This window comes from Hippocampus guttulatus, chromosome 10 (assembly GCF_054856545.1).
Source record: "Hippocampus guttulatus isolate MCC_2025c chromosome 10, RoL_Hgut_1.0, whole genome shotgun sequence".
In the NCBI taxonomy this organism is placed as follows: domain Eukaryota; kingdom Metazoa; phylum Chordata; class Actinopteri; order Syngnathiformes; family Syngnathidae; genus Hippocampus; species Hippocampus guttulatus.
Genome location: NC_141270.1, coordinates 15,374,693 through 15,390,191, shown reverse-complemented (window position 1 = coordinate 15,390,191; position 15,499 = coordinate 15,374,693). Strand labels below are relative to the sequence as shown.

Sequence of the window (15,499 nt, the reverse complement as noted above, 5' to 3'; positions counted from 1 at the left end):
TGAAAAGGAGAGCTATTTCTTGAGAACCAAAGAATCCTTGCATAAGACATGGCAGAGAATTGTCAGTGAAAGTGTAAGGCTGGGAAAATACAGAAAGACAATGGGACTCTTTTTGTCCTAATTTTGCCCCTTTCTGACCAAGGATGTCAATGCCAGAGTAGCTTCTGTCTTAGATTGTCCTATGAGATGATCTTTCTGTCTTAGGTGTTTTAAGAGAGGATCTGTTCCAATAATCGTGTCTGAAATAAGGTCAGGGCCAACCATCCTATTATTACGGCTTTCAATATTTACGAGCAAAAATCTTCCTGTGTGTAGGGAAAGCCGACGACACTTGAGTCCTGATAATGAACTGTTACGTGAGTGGACTGTAGCCAGTCAAAGAACCACCTTAACTGATGAACATGGAAGCTGCGGTATATAAAATATATACACATATTAATATTCATATATGATAATATCCATCCATCCATCATCTGAGTCGCTTATCCTCACGAGGGTGGCGTCCGTGCTGAAGCCTATCCCAGCTGTCGGCGAGCAGTAGGCAGAGTACACCCTGAACTGGTTGCCAGCCAATCGCACACAGGGACGAACAACTATTCACACTCACAATCACATTTTGAGAAGATTTAGAGTGTTTAATTAACCTATGACACATTGCACCATTTATAATGGTGCAATGATTTTCTGCACCAACTACCCAACTGTTATAGTATTGTATTCTACCACTGATCACTTTAGCTCTGCTTGATACTTTGCACTTTGTCTCACAGCTGTCATTGGGTGGTACCACCGCATAACGGTACCCTTACATTGCGGAATGTCCTTCCATACTTATTTGTCATGTCCTTGTTTATGATGATACAAGTGTAGCCTGTACTACCGGAGACAAATTCCTTGTGTGTTCTACATACTTGGCCAATAAAGATGATGCTGATTGGGATGCTGATTCTGATAACAGATAGCTGGTTTTGCCTGGTCATGCTAAGGTGCAGCTGAGAGTTATTTCACTGGGATGGAAAAAGTATAAAGTGTCTTGTAATACGCCAAAGAACAGTGAACTGCCCGGCTACCACATCAAAGATCCATTCTGACCAGTAAATAGTTGTAAATTCAATTATCTGTGCTCTGTTATTAAACTCATTTGAGTACCGCAGAAAATTCATCCCCACCAATAAGTTATCTTAAAAACTGAATTTACCAGTGGTGTTTACAGCAAACAGTAGCTGTACGGACACAGCCAACCAATGGGATGCAAAATCTTTTTTTTCTTTTTTTTAATCATAAAAACGCTCCTGTGAGTGGAACTATATTACTTTGTTGAAGCTGTAATACATCCTTCCTTATAACAGACACAAGGCGATTTTAGAAATGACGGCAGCCCATTGCTCTTGTTTCTCGAGTGTTATTTTCTCGTCAAAGATTAAAGCAAAAGAAAACAAAAAGCACCATGTAATGCGAACGGAATTTGCTTGTAATGTGACATGCATGCACACAAAATAATGTCACGTGGGGCAGTATGTTTAACACGAAAGGAAGCACGGCCCCTTGTGTCCTGACGCGTTTATGGCAGTTGCGAGGATGTCATTTTGTTCACCAGATCATTTCATGCCATCTTATTTTGGCCACTGACTGTTTTCTACTTCTTCATCCACCAAACAATGGTAATTTCTGTAGACTTGATGACCTATAGTTCGGATGAGCGTGACTGCAGCAGACATACAAATCTGATTTACCGTATTGGCCCGAATATAAGACGGTGTTTTTTGCATTGAAATAAGACTGAAAAAGTGGGGGTCGTCTTATATTCGAGGTCTAGACATTATACCCATTCACGACGCCAGATGGCACCAGATATCAAGGAAGCAAATGCTGAACTTGACTCCCCAGGCCAAAGTAAACCCCTGCCACGAAGAATACAAATAAAAATAGCGGGAGCACGAAGAAGAAAAATAAAAAATAGCGGTAAGAAGGAAAAGAGAAGAAAATAATAGAAGAGATAACAGAAAATGGAGAAACGTAGTGGCAATCTGGAGAAGTGGGTCGAAGATCAGCCAGGTTAACTGGCAGCTGAGGAGAAGTTATGATGTAATTTACATTTCAAGAACCAGAAGCCATTCATTTACGAATGTGATTGCACTTTAGATTTGAATGAGGCAAAATAACATTATTTTTCTCTCAAATACTGTATATTGTTATAATCATTAGTTTCAGATGTACTGTAATTATTTTCTGTATAAAAATTAATTTGGTGTTCAAAAAGTCTTTTTCAAACTTGAGTCTTGAAAAAGAGGGGGTCGTCTTATAATCAGGGCCGTCTTATATTCGGGCCAATAATGTTTGTGTCGCCCTGCAATTGGCTGGCAACCGGTTCAGGGTGTCCCCCGCCTACTGCCCGAAGACGGCTGGGATAGGCTCCAGCACTCCCTGCAACCCTTGTGAGGATAAAGCGGACCGGAAAATGGATGGATGGATGCTTGTGTTGTGGTTTGAATGTGGAGATATGCTCAGTGCAGGTGCAGACATATTCCTGTAAGATACAGGGCCTCTGGTGGCGCACCTCAAAATCCTGGAAATTCCAACACTCTTTATCTTTATCGATTTACCGTATTTAGTTATTCCTCACTGTTTGTAGTCATGTTTTTGTTTTGTTTCGTTGCACTGACAACACTGTACATTTAGGGTCATGGGAACGTCTGTGTAAAAGTCCTAATCACATTCACAACTGTCGCTGCAATTGATTGATTTATCTATGTGCACATATGTAAGGGTCTGTGTGTGCATGTGTCCGCATGTGGGTGTGGTTGTTGCTCAACTGCATTCTATAGATTAAAATTCCATTGTTTCATGTGACGAAGCCTCAGGTACACACCCGCGAGAGCCATCAATCAGGGAACTCAACAGCCAAGATTTCAAAATGAAGAAATGCTTTTATTGTCAAACGCCAATATGGGCGAAACATACAGAGGATCGAGCAAAAAGAAGGCAAGGGAATGAACAGATTATGCGCGGGGTGCCTCGCATCGCCCGCAATTGTGGTCGCTCTTCGGATGAGGCGGGTGTTGAATGTGTCAAATGATTTTTTTCCAGCTGTGCTCACAATGCGCTGCAGGGCTTTTCTTTTGTAGTCAGTGCAGCTCCCGCTCCACAAAGTGATGCAGATGGAAAGGATGCTCTCTCTGATTTCTCTGCCGAATGTAGCGGAACCATGCTCTAACTTGTTCCTTCATTCTACAGAGGGGGCAGCATGAGCCATAGTGAACACAGCTGGAATTGAACTTGTCACTCGTGGACCATCGGTGAGATGAGTTAACCTCCACTACACACTTAATTCTTTAGTTAACAAACCCATATGATGACAAGTAGGATTTGATCACATTTTTATTGAAATGAATAAAATATTAATGTAGATGACAGACCAATAAAACAAAAACGAAAGGTTTAAAAAAAATCAGCATGTGAGTACCCCTGAGATATCTTTTAAAAAGTATTTTAAGTTGGAAAAAAAAAAGAAAAGAAATAAATAACGTTCTACGGGTGAGGCGCTTCATGGTAAGCTGATTAAAAATACCTCAAAAGGGTCCCAATATTTTAACAGGTTAAAAAGAAAACTGCGAGGAATAAAACCATCGCTGTGAACATGACGACGAGTAAAAAGTTCTTTGTCGGGTGATGTCTAGCTCCTCTACAAAAAGCTTATACAGGACTGTGACATCATTATTGAAGTTTTGCATCTCCTGTTCAACTTGAACACGAGGCTCTACCGTGAATCACAACTATGGTGACCTGTATCTCTATTACACACATTAGTTTCCAAGCATCTCCTTCTAGTGGATCCAGCCTGCTTGCTCACACATTCATATGTACTCCACCAAACACACACATGCAGGTTTCAGTCAGATCCGAGTCTTTCCGACATTCCGCTGTGGCATGGGCCCAGCGCGTGCACGCGGCCACACTCGCTCACAGTTTGGCTGCCATGAAGTTGATGTGAGGCCTGACCAGAGGGAAAAGAGGCAAGCTCCTCTTGAACTCTGTCATGTCCCGGACCAACGACGGCTGCGGAAACACATCAACAGTTCCATCTTTAAAGATCCTCTTTTCAAGCGTACTCCTGACATACTGTTGTCACCCGACATGTAATCAAAAGATTGGAGAAGGTGTTAAGAGTGCATTTTAGCTTCATCCCAAAGGTTTACCTGAAAGCCCATTATCGTTAACCACAAAGTCCCCTAACCCGAAATCTTTGCGGCACAATGAGGAGGACACACTCTAAAACCGACTTGCAAGTTAAATATTTCTCTATGTTATTGATAAATTGGCTGAAATATGAAGTTTGGTCGGCAAATTTAAATATTCAAAAATAGTATTAAAAAAAATCTGGTTGCACTGGAGCGAGTGGATGAAAATTGTAGGTGCATTGTCAAAAATTTTAAGGGGACTCTGGAGCTCTGGACAAGTTTCTTTATATGCCTCATTTCATTCACAAGGTAAACTCATTGGGCTTCACATAATTAAGAGTAAAATTGTAAAAAGCAAACAAAAGAAAATTGGACATTTCAATTCAAATTAAATAAAAAAGTAGCTTTCTAAAATTGCTAAAATAATTTACAGCGCAAGAACAAGATTTTGGAATAGATGATTGTAAAAATGCTTTTGGATGACCTTATAGTATAGTTGTGAGAAGAGAGCATCGTTTGTATCCTAGATTTAAAAGCATTTACACTTCATTCATTGACATTATTCAGTCTGATCATAAAGGATACCGGCAAATGGGCAATTCTACAAAAGTACAGAGAAAAACCTGAAGACAATTGTTTATACTGTACATCTTTCACAAGTGGACTTTGTTAGACTGTGTACTCTATTTTGGGCCTGGTGGGAGTAAATAAGCATAATACGATGAAGAAGCTTCGCATGCACTCACTCATTCATACATTGGTGTAAATAGTGTTCACCTGGGGCAAAGAGGGTGCCGGGGCCAAGTTGACATCATTCTGAGCTGGAAATTCTCCAACGAGGGGACCTAGGAGACACACGGTAAGGTGAGCCCAGACCGTGCTGTGTGGTGTTCTTCCAATTGGTCACGAGACAGCAGATACTTACAGGTGTCCATCTCTCTGGACAGCACGTGAACTGACATCTTGTGTCTTTTGGGAGCGTGCAAGGTCAGGCGCTCCTTTTGGGGGGGATACAAAGGATCAAGTTAAGTCTGATTCTGATCTATGGGGATTTTGTTGCGTAATTTGTGAAAAATACTGTATGTCCTCTGGACTGAAGAATTTTATTGGCTTCATCTAAAGTGCAGCCACAGAAAAGAACTGTCACCAAAAGCAAACAAAAAATGCATCAGAGGGCAATTTGCTATGCATTTTTTCCACTTAAAATGTGATTAAAAAAAAGACACACTGATCTTGTCCATTTTTTGGGTGACAATTTTATACCCAGTTTTCCTTTTTATTTTACTTTCCCAATTGTTAGACTGACATGCACATACAATATACTACTGCTTAATGAATGATGGGTGTAAATGTCTTACTGTATTGTGAGTCACAAATATTGCTGTTGACCCCATGATTTAGTATCTGCCCAAAATTACTGACAGAACATCCCATTTTATGGCATTACAATAAATACCAGGTTTAAAGTGTCAAACTCAAGATGATTTGAATGTTTACACCATCGTTAAGTTTGGCATTGACCAACTTCTGAAGTAAATTTGTGGCATGTGGAATAAATGCACACACACACACACGCACACACACACACACACACACACACACACACTAATCACATTTTTATTTATGCTTGAAGCCTGAAATGTGGCAATAGGTTAAACAGTTCAAGGAGGGCCAAAAATGTTCCCAACCAACAGTAGATAAAATCCTCCTGTGTAATGTTGTCATACAGTAGCCTATACTGTACGATGTCCTCTCTTTTCTCTCTATGTCATTTCAAACCGTGTTCCATCCAGAGTGCAAAAAATATTCATCTCAACACAAATGATTATAGAGGGAGGGTATCATCAATCTCGCGGCTTCCATAGTGAAAGTGTTCCAGCATGAACGAGCATACAGCTCCACCACATCGCAGCAGCCACAGGACAGAATGGATAGAATTTATAAGTAAGATTTACTTACGCGGTAGAATTGCGTGATGTCATCTTTAGTTAACGTCTTCAGGTGGGAAACCTCAATATTATCTACGGCACAACACAAATATTAGAGTGTTCATTCAGGCACAATCTTGGCGGTCCTGCAATCATTCTGTTTTACACTGGGTCAGGATTCTGTTACCAGATTATTTTGTGATTAAAGAGATACCAAAATAAATACATTTAATTTGACCTACAAAAAATAATGTGGGTGCATAAATATGCACACTCTCAAGATCATGCTGCACTTTATTGCAGCACCTTTGGCTTTTATCACAGCATGCAGTCTTAGGGCTAAGAGTCTATCATTGTTGCACATCTTGATGTGGCAACTATCTGAACACTCATCTTTGCAAAAACACCCCAAAAAAGTGAGATTGCGAGGGCGTTTCCTATTCACGGCCCTCTTTCGATCACCCCACATATATTTGACCGGATCTAGGTTTGGACCAAGACTGGGCCATTCCATAACCTCAATCTTAAAATTACAGCTCTTTTTTTTTATTTTTTTAATATGTGGGTAAACTAAAACTGACCCCTCCACCCCCCTCAAATGAACACAATCCATTTTATTTTTACACAAAAATACAGTCATACCTCGGTTTTCGACCATAATCCATTGCAGAAGGCTGTTCAAAAACTGATTTGTTCGAAAACCGAAACCACGCTTAAAAAAAAAAAAATCTTGACTGAACACGTCTGTTCACAATGGAACGCTACATGAGGAAGCGTCACTTCCTCATGTAAGGAAGGCGAGAGGAGTCAAGTGACGCATTCAAGTGCGCTCAGTTTGTTCGAGAACCGAAATTCGGTCGTCATCCGAGGCATAAAAAACTCGAAATTTTTGGTCGAGAACAGAGACGTTCGAAAACCGAGGTTTGACTGTATACAATATTTGGTACATGAAGCAACCTCGAGCCTCCCGCCTACTCGCTCCATCCACCCACCCCTCTATGCATAGCTATGTGTTGAGGAGGAAAAAAAAAAGTTAATGAGGCAATTAGAGTAACTTCAAAGACGCCGCTATTTTACTCAACTCTGCAAGCAGCTCATCATATTGTGCGCTGTTTAAAGGTCCCCTCAAAAAGAGGACAAGAGCACATTACCGGTGAGAGACAGTATTAGCACATATTGAAACAGCGGCTTTTTAAAACCACGGTAATTCGTCAATCCGGTTATCGCCCGTGCCTACTTGTCTTATTGTAACACATTGTGACACTACCTGTGAAACAACACAAATAGGTTGTTGTAACTGCGCATGAAGTAGTTCTCACAACTAAAAATAAAAAAAACTATTAATCATCGCATAAGAGGAGAGTGGCTGACTTTGTCAAACCTCTGCAGAGATGAGATCGGTGGAGAAGATCGGTTTCATTTAAGGGGTTGGCTGATTGCAGATGCCCCAATAATAAGGAAATATGGGTGCCGATCGCAACTGATTGATTGGTGCAACACAAACTCTAATACGTCAGACGAGCAACAATATCAGAGATGATGATTCTAATTCGACTACTCAAATATGAGTCAGATGTAGCCGTGAGGTGAGGAGCAGCTTTGCAGCAGCTCACCTCGATCAAAATTATACTGTTGGGAAGTGATCTCCGCCCAGTACTTGGCACACTCGGCAGACAGCTTTTTGGGCTTGTCCAGGCGGCGGATGGCCAAGGCCTGGATGTGTTTCTGGAAGGCTTCCTTGCTCATCTCCTCCACTGATCTCTCCATGGTGCAAAGGAAGGCCTCGATGCGGCTCTCCAGGTAGTGAGGCGCCTTTTCTGACTGGATGATGAAGCGAAGGCCTTGGACCCCGTTGGCCCGTCTTGGCCCGCTGAACACAATGTAGCCTTTAAGGGCGCAAAGGAGAAATTGGGTCAGGGCTCAGCGTAACGCAGTGTTATCACCAATCAAGGCCATTTTCAACCCTGATCTTGTATTTTCCCACAAGGTAGTCGAGGTGGCTGGCTGAGGTCTTTGATCGTAAATATGAAGGGTATTCAATTCACTTCCATTCCTACGGCTATGACATAACCTGAATTTTTACGCAAGGTGGCATGCATCAGTTAACCACGAACCTACGCTAACAATAGTCACGTCATAATTACAGTAAATATTGAAATGAAAATCACTTCTTGGCCAGCGGTTTGAACATTAAACATTTTGTCTTTGTACTGTACCGGTATTCAATTAAATATAGATTGAACATGATTGCAAACTATTGTATTCATTTTTTTATTTATGTTTAACACAAACTTCACTGGAATGAATACAAGAGAAAATTGACACAAGAGTGTCAGGGTGTGGAAGTATATAATCCCGATACAAACCAAAAGTTGTAAAAATATCACGGTTAAGGGTAAAGTATGAGCCTTAATGGAGACTTCTTTCTTCTTACTTTTTTCTTTTCTGATTGATATAAAAATGATTTATTAGATACAATCACATAACGGGGTAGGACTAGATAAGTTTTTTACTTCTTCCTACTCCCTTGAACATAATAACTGTGTTGAATGAAGATTGATTTCTTTCTTTTTACTTTTTTTATCTACCTTATTTTCTGTCAAATTATTACTGTATATATGTTTTATGTTCAATAAACAAACAAACAAACGAATGTACTTTGTACATATTAAATATACACACACCCGCATGCACACACTCAAATGCATAGAGGCCATTCAATGAATGGATAGCGTCTCACCCAGCTGCTCTTTAGTTCTCAGCGTGTTGAAGCACGGCTCGGAGATGATCTGACAGTATAGCTCCAGCAGCATGTTCTCATGGGTGGTCTGCATGTCAGTCTGGTAGTAGATCTCGATGCCGCAGTTGTTGTGCACTTCATTCCTCTGCTGATAAACATACCAGCCACCTGCCAGCAACATGACAATGTTCACTTTTTTTTGCACCAGTGGGACTATCAAAAAGAAGCAATATGCTCTTCAAGTTTATCGTACCTGTGTTGCTTATCAGTGCATCCGACAAGTATATAAAGCTAGCGTTTGACATTTTATGTTACAGCCTGGAAAAAATTTCAACCCTTCAAATTCTACACACAACACATGTGTGTATGACAAAGTAAAAATGTTTTTTAAATTCTTTTTAATGTTTGCAAATGTATTGGGAAAAAAAACCCCTCCAAAGCCATCACATGTACTGTAGATATGTATTCATAGCCTTTGCTCAACACTCCACTTTTGGCAGTAATTCCAGCTTCTTCAGCACTCATCAGGTTGGACGGGGAGCATCACAGCACAGCTATTTTCTCCAGAGACGTTCGATCGGATTCAAGTGTGCTGGCTGTGCCACTCAAGGACATACAAAGAGTTGACCTGAAACCACTCCATTATCTTGGCTGTCTGCTTAGGGTTGTTGTCCTGTTGGACGGTAACCCTCCCCCGGTCTGAGCAAAGCAGGTTTTCCTCCAGGACGCCTCTGTACATTGCTGCATTCATCTTTCCCGCAATCTTGACAAGTTTCCCAATTTTTCCAGCTGAAAAACATCCCCACACCATGCTACATTGTAGGCATCCCGCGCGTATTAGTCAGGTGATCAGCAGTTCCTGGTTTTCTCCAACATGATGGCTGTCATTGACATCAACAAACTAAATTTTTGCCTCATCAGATCAGAGAATTTTCTCTCTCGTCATGATCTCCATGAACTCCAGGGGGCCTGCCATGAGCCTTTTACAAAAGAGTGGCTTTTGTTTGGCCACTCTGACATAGAGGCATGATTGAATAGAGTGCTATCTGTCACTCTCGATAGAGAGAGAGAAAGTGAGGGAGAGAGAAAGAGGGAGGGAAAGAGAAGGGGGGGAGAGAGATTGTATTTGTTTACTTATTTTTTCATTTAGCTCCTTAATTTTCAGTCAGTCGCTGATGATGTAGTGCTACACACGTCGGACTCATGTGCGGGCAGTGTGGGATCGGTTCCCACTCAGTGACGGTGTGCATATGGATGTGAATGTGTTCGGTGCTTTCTACCGTCTTTGTTACCGATTTGTTTTACTGTTTATTGTTTTCTTATTGTATATGTTAAATTTCTCCATGTACAGCACTTTGTATGTAGCGATGGCTGTTCGAAAGTGCTCTATAAATACAATTGAATGGTTGTTTGTCTCTCAATGTGCCCTGCAACTGACTGGCAACCAATTCAGGGTGTAGTCTGCCTTCCGCCCAAAGTCAATTGGGAAAGGTTGAAAATGGAAAGGTTGAAAATGGATGGATGGCTCTTTACCGTTCATTTGATGGTGGCCAAGTATTTATTAATCTTTATTTTTAGCTTATTTTCTCTTGCTGACTTCTCAGCTTTCTGATTTTAAAAATGTTAAAAGTCATAACTCCAGTGTCACCTCGCGGCAGACTCCACGCCGAGAGGTGTGCTTGGTCTGCCTGCAAGGATGACATCCTGCCATCCGGGCAACTGGGTGAAGGGGCTTTTCTGGAAGCGCTTGTAAATGCATTGAAAAATGCGCTTCAGCAGTTTGTTGTGGATGCACTTTTTTATTTTTTTGAACAAACGAGGAAGTGTGGATGGAAATATTTTTCTATACGGAGAAGGGGAAGTGTATATATATTTTTAAGCCTGGCTACATATAGACCAGGCCTTCGGATGATATGGCCACTAAGAGCTGTTTCTGTACTGTGAAAAAATCAAAAACCTAATTGAAATTCATCAAAAAGGCTCAGCATTAACAACCACTTTCCTGAAAATCTTGGTGAAGAAGGGAAAATTTGAGGTGGGTCTATAAATTTCCAACAAGGATATATCCATTGTTTCGAAGGGGCTTGACGGTGGTACAACGCCTCCTTTTCTGGCATTAATGTAAAAGAAATGCATGAACAACGGTAGTGCTGGGTTAGAATTTGCTATTGCCAGTTTGGTTCAGCAGCTGTAAACAAATCCACACACTTACTAACCAGCTCCAAAGTAGCCAACGCCTACACCTTTTTGGTATGCATTGTATATGTACTGGCTGTGTTGTAACAAGTCCTGGTGACCACAAACCACAATGATTATTTTGCCCGACAGTGTTTGTTCAGTATCTATGTTTTATCTGCCCTGTATTCGACGGAGTAAGCACACTAGGGAATGGGACGATTCCCTTAACTCCCGATCCGATTCAAATCACAATACTAGTGATAAGTTGAATCATGTACGTCAATCAATGCAGCCAGATGAAAGTCAGTCACTCTTACTGACATTTATTTCAGAAAGAGCCGGCTGCGTGGCTCGGGCACTGGCTTACTCAGATGCCGTAGGGCAGGGGTGTCCAAAGTCGGTTCTCAGGGGCGCTGTCCTGCCTGTTTTCCAGCTTTCCCAGGAGCAACACACCTGATTCAAATAATCAGGATCATTCTAATGCTGCTTCAGAGCTGGCTGATGATCTGATCATCTGAATTAGGTGTGTTGCAGCCCAGAGAGATGGAAAACAGGCAGGACAGTGGCCCTCCAGGACCGCAGCTGGACATGCCTGCCTTAGGGTGACTAGGCTGAATGCTTATGTCCCCTGACTCCGCACAACAAATTGACTCCGCACTGCCATCTGCCGGAAGAAGATGGTACCTTCACGTTTGCCTTTGAGAAAAATGAGAATCGATTCTGTACTTTGACATACATTGGTATTGAATCTTGGCATGTAAAATCCCGATTTATTTTGCACACCCCTACTATCGAAGCTGTTTGGCTACATACATACTCTAAGGAATCAAATTAGTTTGGTGAACATTTTTTTAGATTGTTAATATGTATCTGAACTGAGATTAAGGAATTACTACCATGAGAGCTATGAACTAAGGTGGCTTCAGACGCCACCAAATCACAAACATCCTCGTCATCGCTTCTGCCTATGGACACATCAGGTTCCTCATTCTCCTTGAAGCTGTGCGCTGTGTGCCAAACCAACATTAAGTTGTTTGCTGTTCTTGGTGTATGCATTTAGAAAAATATATGATGTATCGATGCATCAATGAGTCAAAAACATAATAGAATGGGCACTCAGAAAGCAGTCATGGGTATTTTTACAGGTTGTGCAGGATCAACATAACATGCCAGCATGCATGTGACTTGAGGAGCATTTTTATTTCCATGAAAGCAGTTCCGCAAATGTTATAAGCATTTCCGACGGATGCAAATCTTATTTTGTATTTTTTTGCAAAACCTTAAAAAACGTGAAAAGTTTTAGTTTTGTACTACATTAAAAAATAAATAAATCACAAACAGGTGAGTACGCAAATGGTGCTTTTGCAGAACCGGCAAGGGTTGGCCATGTTGCTTTTTATGCATCACTTGTTTCGGATATTATTAAATTGCACAAATTTTGCCAGCTTGAGGCTAGTGAGTGTATATCAGCTATTTTTCCCTTTTTATTTTTATTTTTTTTACATTGGCAGGCAGTGACTTAGCAGAGCATCAGTGTTTTTACATCTTGTACTCCTGCCACCTGGAACCACGCCCGTAAACCTCTCTGCATCCCTCGGTGAGACACAGGATTTTTGCTGATAGCCCCACATGACCCTGGTTTTCGTCTACAAATCACTCGATGTGCATAACATAATCAGGGCGGTAGCACAGGTGACTTGCTAAGCATGCGTGTGTGTACCTGCCAAGAGGAATGTGTGTACCGGCACTTGTTTTGACTGAATGAAATCAATTCGCACTAGGTGACCACAAGTCTCCCTTCAGGTGGAAATTAGAAATGTTCAATTTGATTGAAGCCTCTTCCAGTGTAAGGACAACATGCGCCTGCAAGAAGGGCGAGGCCCCTTCTGTGTGGTTGCGGTGGAGCCTGGCTGGGTGTTGATTACGAGTACCGGTACTTAAGCGGAGTGTGAAGGAGTACAAGACCTACCGTCAGGAACCTGCACCTCTCTGTAGCGTATCAGTTGGCTGGGTAGGAGAGGCTTTGTGCGTGCGTGCTCAATGAGAGTGTCCTCCACCATTTGTATCATCCCAAGTGCAGACTAAAACAACATGACCAAGAGGACAGGAAGAAATGAATAAGTATCTAATGGGAAAGCAGAAAAACATCGAGCAGCAAACACTATGCCCACATTTCATTCTGTTCCTTAAATAGGTGCCTGTTTTTTAAAATATTTTTTAAATAAATAAAAAGAAATGTTCAGAATAAGGAAAGTTGTTGTGTCTATCTACAGAATATATATGCACTCACACTACTTGAAATGGTTTTAATAAAAGATGAATGCATCCATATTCATATTCAGGGTATCTAATGTACATTTTCACCATGCGCTATTGGACCTTTACATTTTACACCCAGGCCAAAATACAGCATTGTGCACAGTGGCCCATTACTTAGGATTATTATACGGGCTGCCGTGGCTCACAAGATAGAGCGAAGGGTCCCGCTGTTAGAATTTCACTATGTCCAAGCTATGTGTTGGTGTGTCCTCGGGGCAAGATGTTTACTTCACCCACCTTCCCTCCAGTGCCACTCACACTGGTCTACGGGTGGACGTAAATGTTTTGTTGCGGTTGGAGAGGCAGTAGGTGCACAATGGCAGCCACGATTCAGTCAGCCTGCCCTTGCCTGCATGCGTATCTAACCGCAACCAGCGTGTGAATGTGCGAGTGCATGAAAAAAAAGTATCCATTGTGGTCACTTTCAGTGTTATAGAAAAGTGCCATATAAATCGGATACAGTACTGTTGTCATTACAAATTGTGGTGTTGAATTGGATAAAAGCTGAATACTGACAACCAAACAGAGAAATACAGTAGTCAGTCAGTTCTTCTGTAGCAATGCAGATAACATTACCACGATAAATTGTGTTCATTTTAACATTTCTACTTCAGATGAATTTTATATGAATATCCCATTTGCTTTTGAAGGTTGTCTATCAGGGGAATTTATTAGATTACTGTATTTTTCGCGCTATAAAGTCACACCTAAAATCATTCAATTTTTTCAAAAGCCAACGGTGCGCATTATAATCCGATGCGCCTTGTAGTGCGGAAAATACGGTATTCTTAAATGGTTTTCTCGGACTTTCTCCACTAAAATATTATTTTCCACAATATTGCTACTTAAACAAACACCAGAAAGTGAATCCATTTTCTTTAAGGAGTAAAACACAAACAAACCTCCTTGGTGATGTTACCATGGAGAAGGGCTTCAATATGTAACCGTGACAACAGCTGAGGTATGAAAGCCTTGAGCCGCGGGAGAGTTACATCTGGAATACAGATCACAGCTATCATTCGAAGAGCAACGTCACAATGAAATGACTCATTTTCGGCCAAAGAACAAGCGGTTAAAGAAAATTCAGCTCAACTTTTGCATTTGAAGATGTATATGAGGGGTCTCAAACTCAATTTACGTGGGGGGTGTGGGAAATAGAATCTGAGAGTGTCTGGGCCACATCAAGTGTTCCACAAAAAAGGGGTTCAGGTATTAAAAAAAAGACGATAGTAAGCGTATATTAAGCCACATTTATAGCAGAGAATTCCATTTGGTTATAGGAGTAAAAGGTCAGGTATTACCACATTCCCGAAATTTGAAAATGTCACTCTAAGTTGGTGTCTTTCTTGTTATATATATATTTTTAAATATGTTGAAAAAGTATCATCTCACCCTCGAGAGCATCTCTGAGTTCATCTTTGGTCCAGGCCACCTCAGTCATGAGTAGACGAAGGTAGTACATGGCGTGCTGGTGCGGTTGTTCTGCTCTGAAATTATTCAGAGACCTCATGTACTGCAGAAAGAAATGGAGAAAAAATGTGAGCACAGCCAACACTGTGGTTTAAAATCTCCTAGAGCGGGCTGGCTAGAACACAGCAATGGTGTTTATGACAATAGTGATTACCGCTTCCTTGATGATGTCGAACCGCTTCTCATCGATCTCAAACGTGGCCATCTTCTCAATGATCTTCTTCAAAAGGATGTCCTGCTTGTCATTGTAACCTTTAACAGAAAGCTGGCGCAGTGACAGAGTAGATGGTTTAACAGGATCACTGTGGGTGTCAAATATTGGATTTATTCATTTAGGAATATGATGGTCATCTCCTGGCCTATGAGGGACTATTGGGTCTGGAGACAAGACAGGGGATGAACAAAATGGCCTCTCAACACCTGATGTACACAATCTGTTGAACGGGAAAATAAGTCTCTCATTATCAGATTGTTTTTGGATACCTAATCTTGTTATAGTCAAATATATAACTTTCAACATAGTTGTATTCCGGTATAGGGAGAAAGGAACATCTATTGCAAGTAACAGTGGGGGGGTTTTTCCTATGCAAATGCACAATTTAAAAATGGCAGAAGCAAGGAGAGAAAAAGGGTGACTGAAACAAGATAAAGTGCCATCTACATCCTTCAAGACCCATCCTGATTCA

At 41.2% G+C, this 15,499-nt stretch overlaps 1 protein-coding gene across 2 annotated transcripts in view; it reads right to left on the bottom strand.

The window, feature by feature from the left end:
• Positions 1 to 2,907: 2,907 nt before the first annotated feature.
• ide (insulin-degrading enzyme) overlaps positions 2,908 to 15,499 on the bottom strand; it is a 24,497-nt gene continuing 11,905 nt past the window's right edge. Inside the window, exons 16-26 of one of the 2 annotated variants that reach the window (XM_086121355.1) lie at positions 14,968 to 15,078; positions 14,736 to 14,856; positions 14,246 to 14,337; positions 12,994 to 13,105; positions 8,847 to 9,014; positions 7,720 to 7,992; positions 6,138 to 6,199; positions 5,104 to 5,176; positions 4,956 to 5,023; positions 3,965 to 4,056; positions 2,908 to 3,228 (exon numbers count right to left, since the gene is read on the bottom strand). In XM_086121355.1, the coding sequence (XP_085977481.1) occupies positions 3,126 to 3,228; positions 3,965 to 4,056; positions 4,956 to 5,023; positions 5,104 to 5,176; positions 6,138 to 6,199; positions 7,720 to 7,992; positions 8,847 to 9,014; positions 12,994 to 13,105; positions 14,246 to 14,337; positions 14,736 to 14,856; positions 14,968 to 15,078 (1,275 nt within the window). In that variant the 3' untranslated portion in view covers positions 2,908 to 3,125. Of the gene's footprint in view, positions 3,229 to 3,360; positions 4,057 to 4,955; positions 5,024 to 5,103; positions 5,177 to 6,137; positions 6,200 to 7,719; positions 7,993 to 8,846; positions 9,015 to 12,993; positions 13,106 to 14,245; positions 14,338 to 14,735; positions 14,857 to 14,967; positions 15,079 to 15,499 lie in introns of those variants that run through there. The other variant, XM_086121354.1, reaches the window with a different exon arrangement.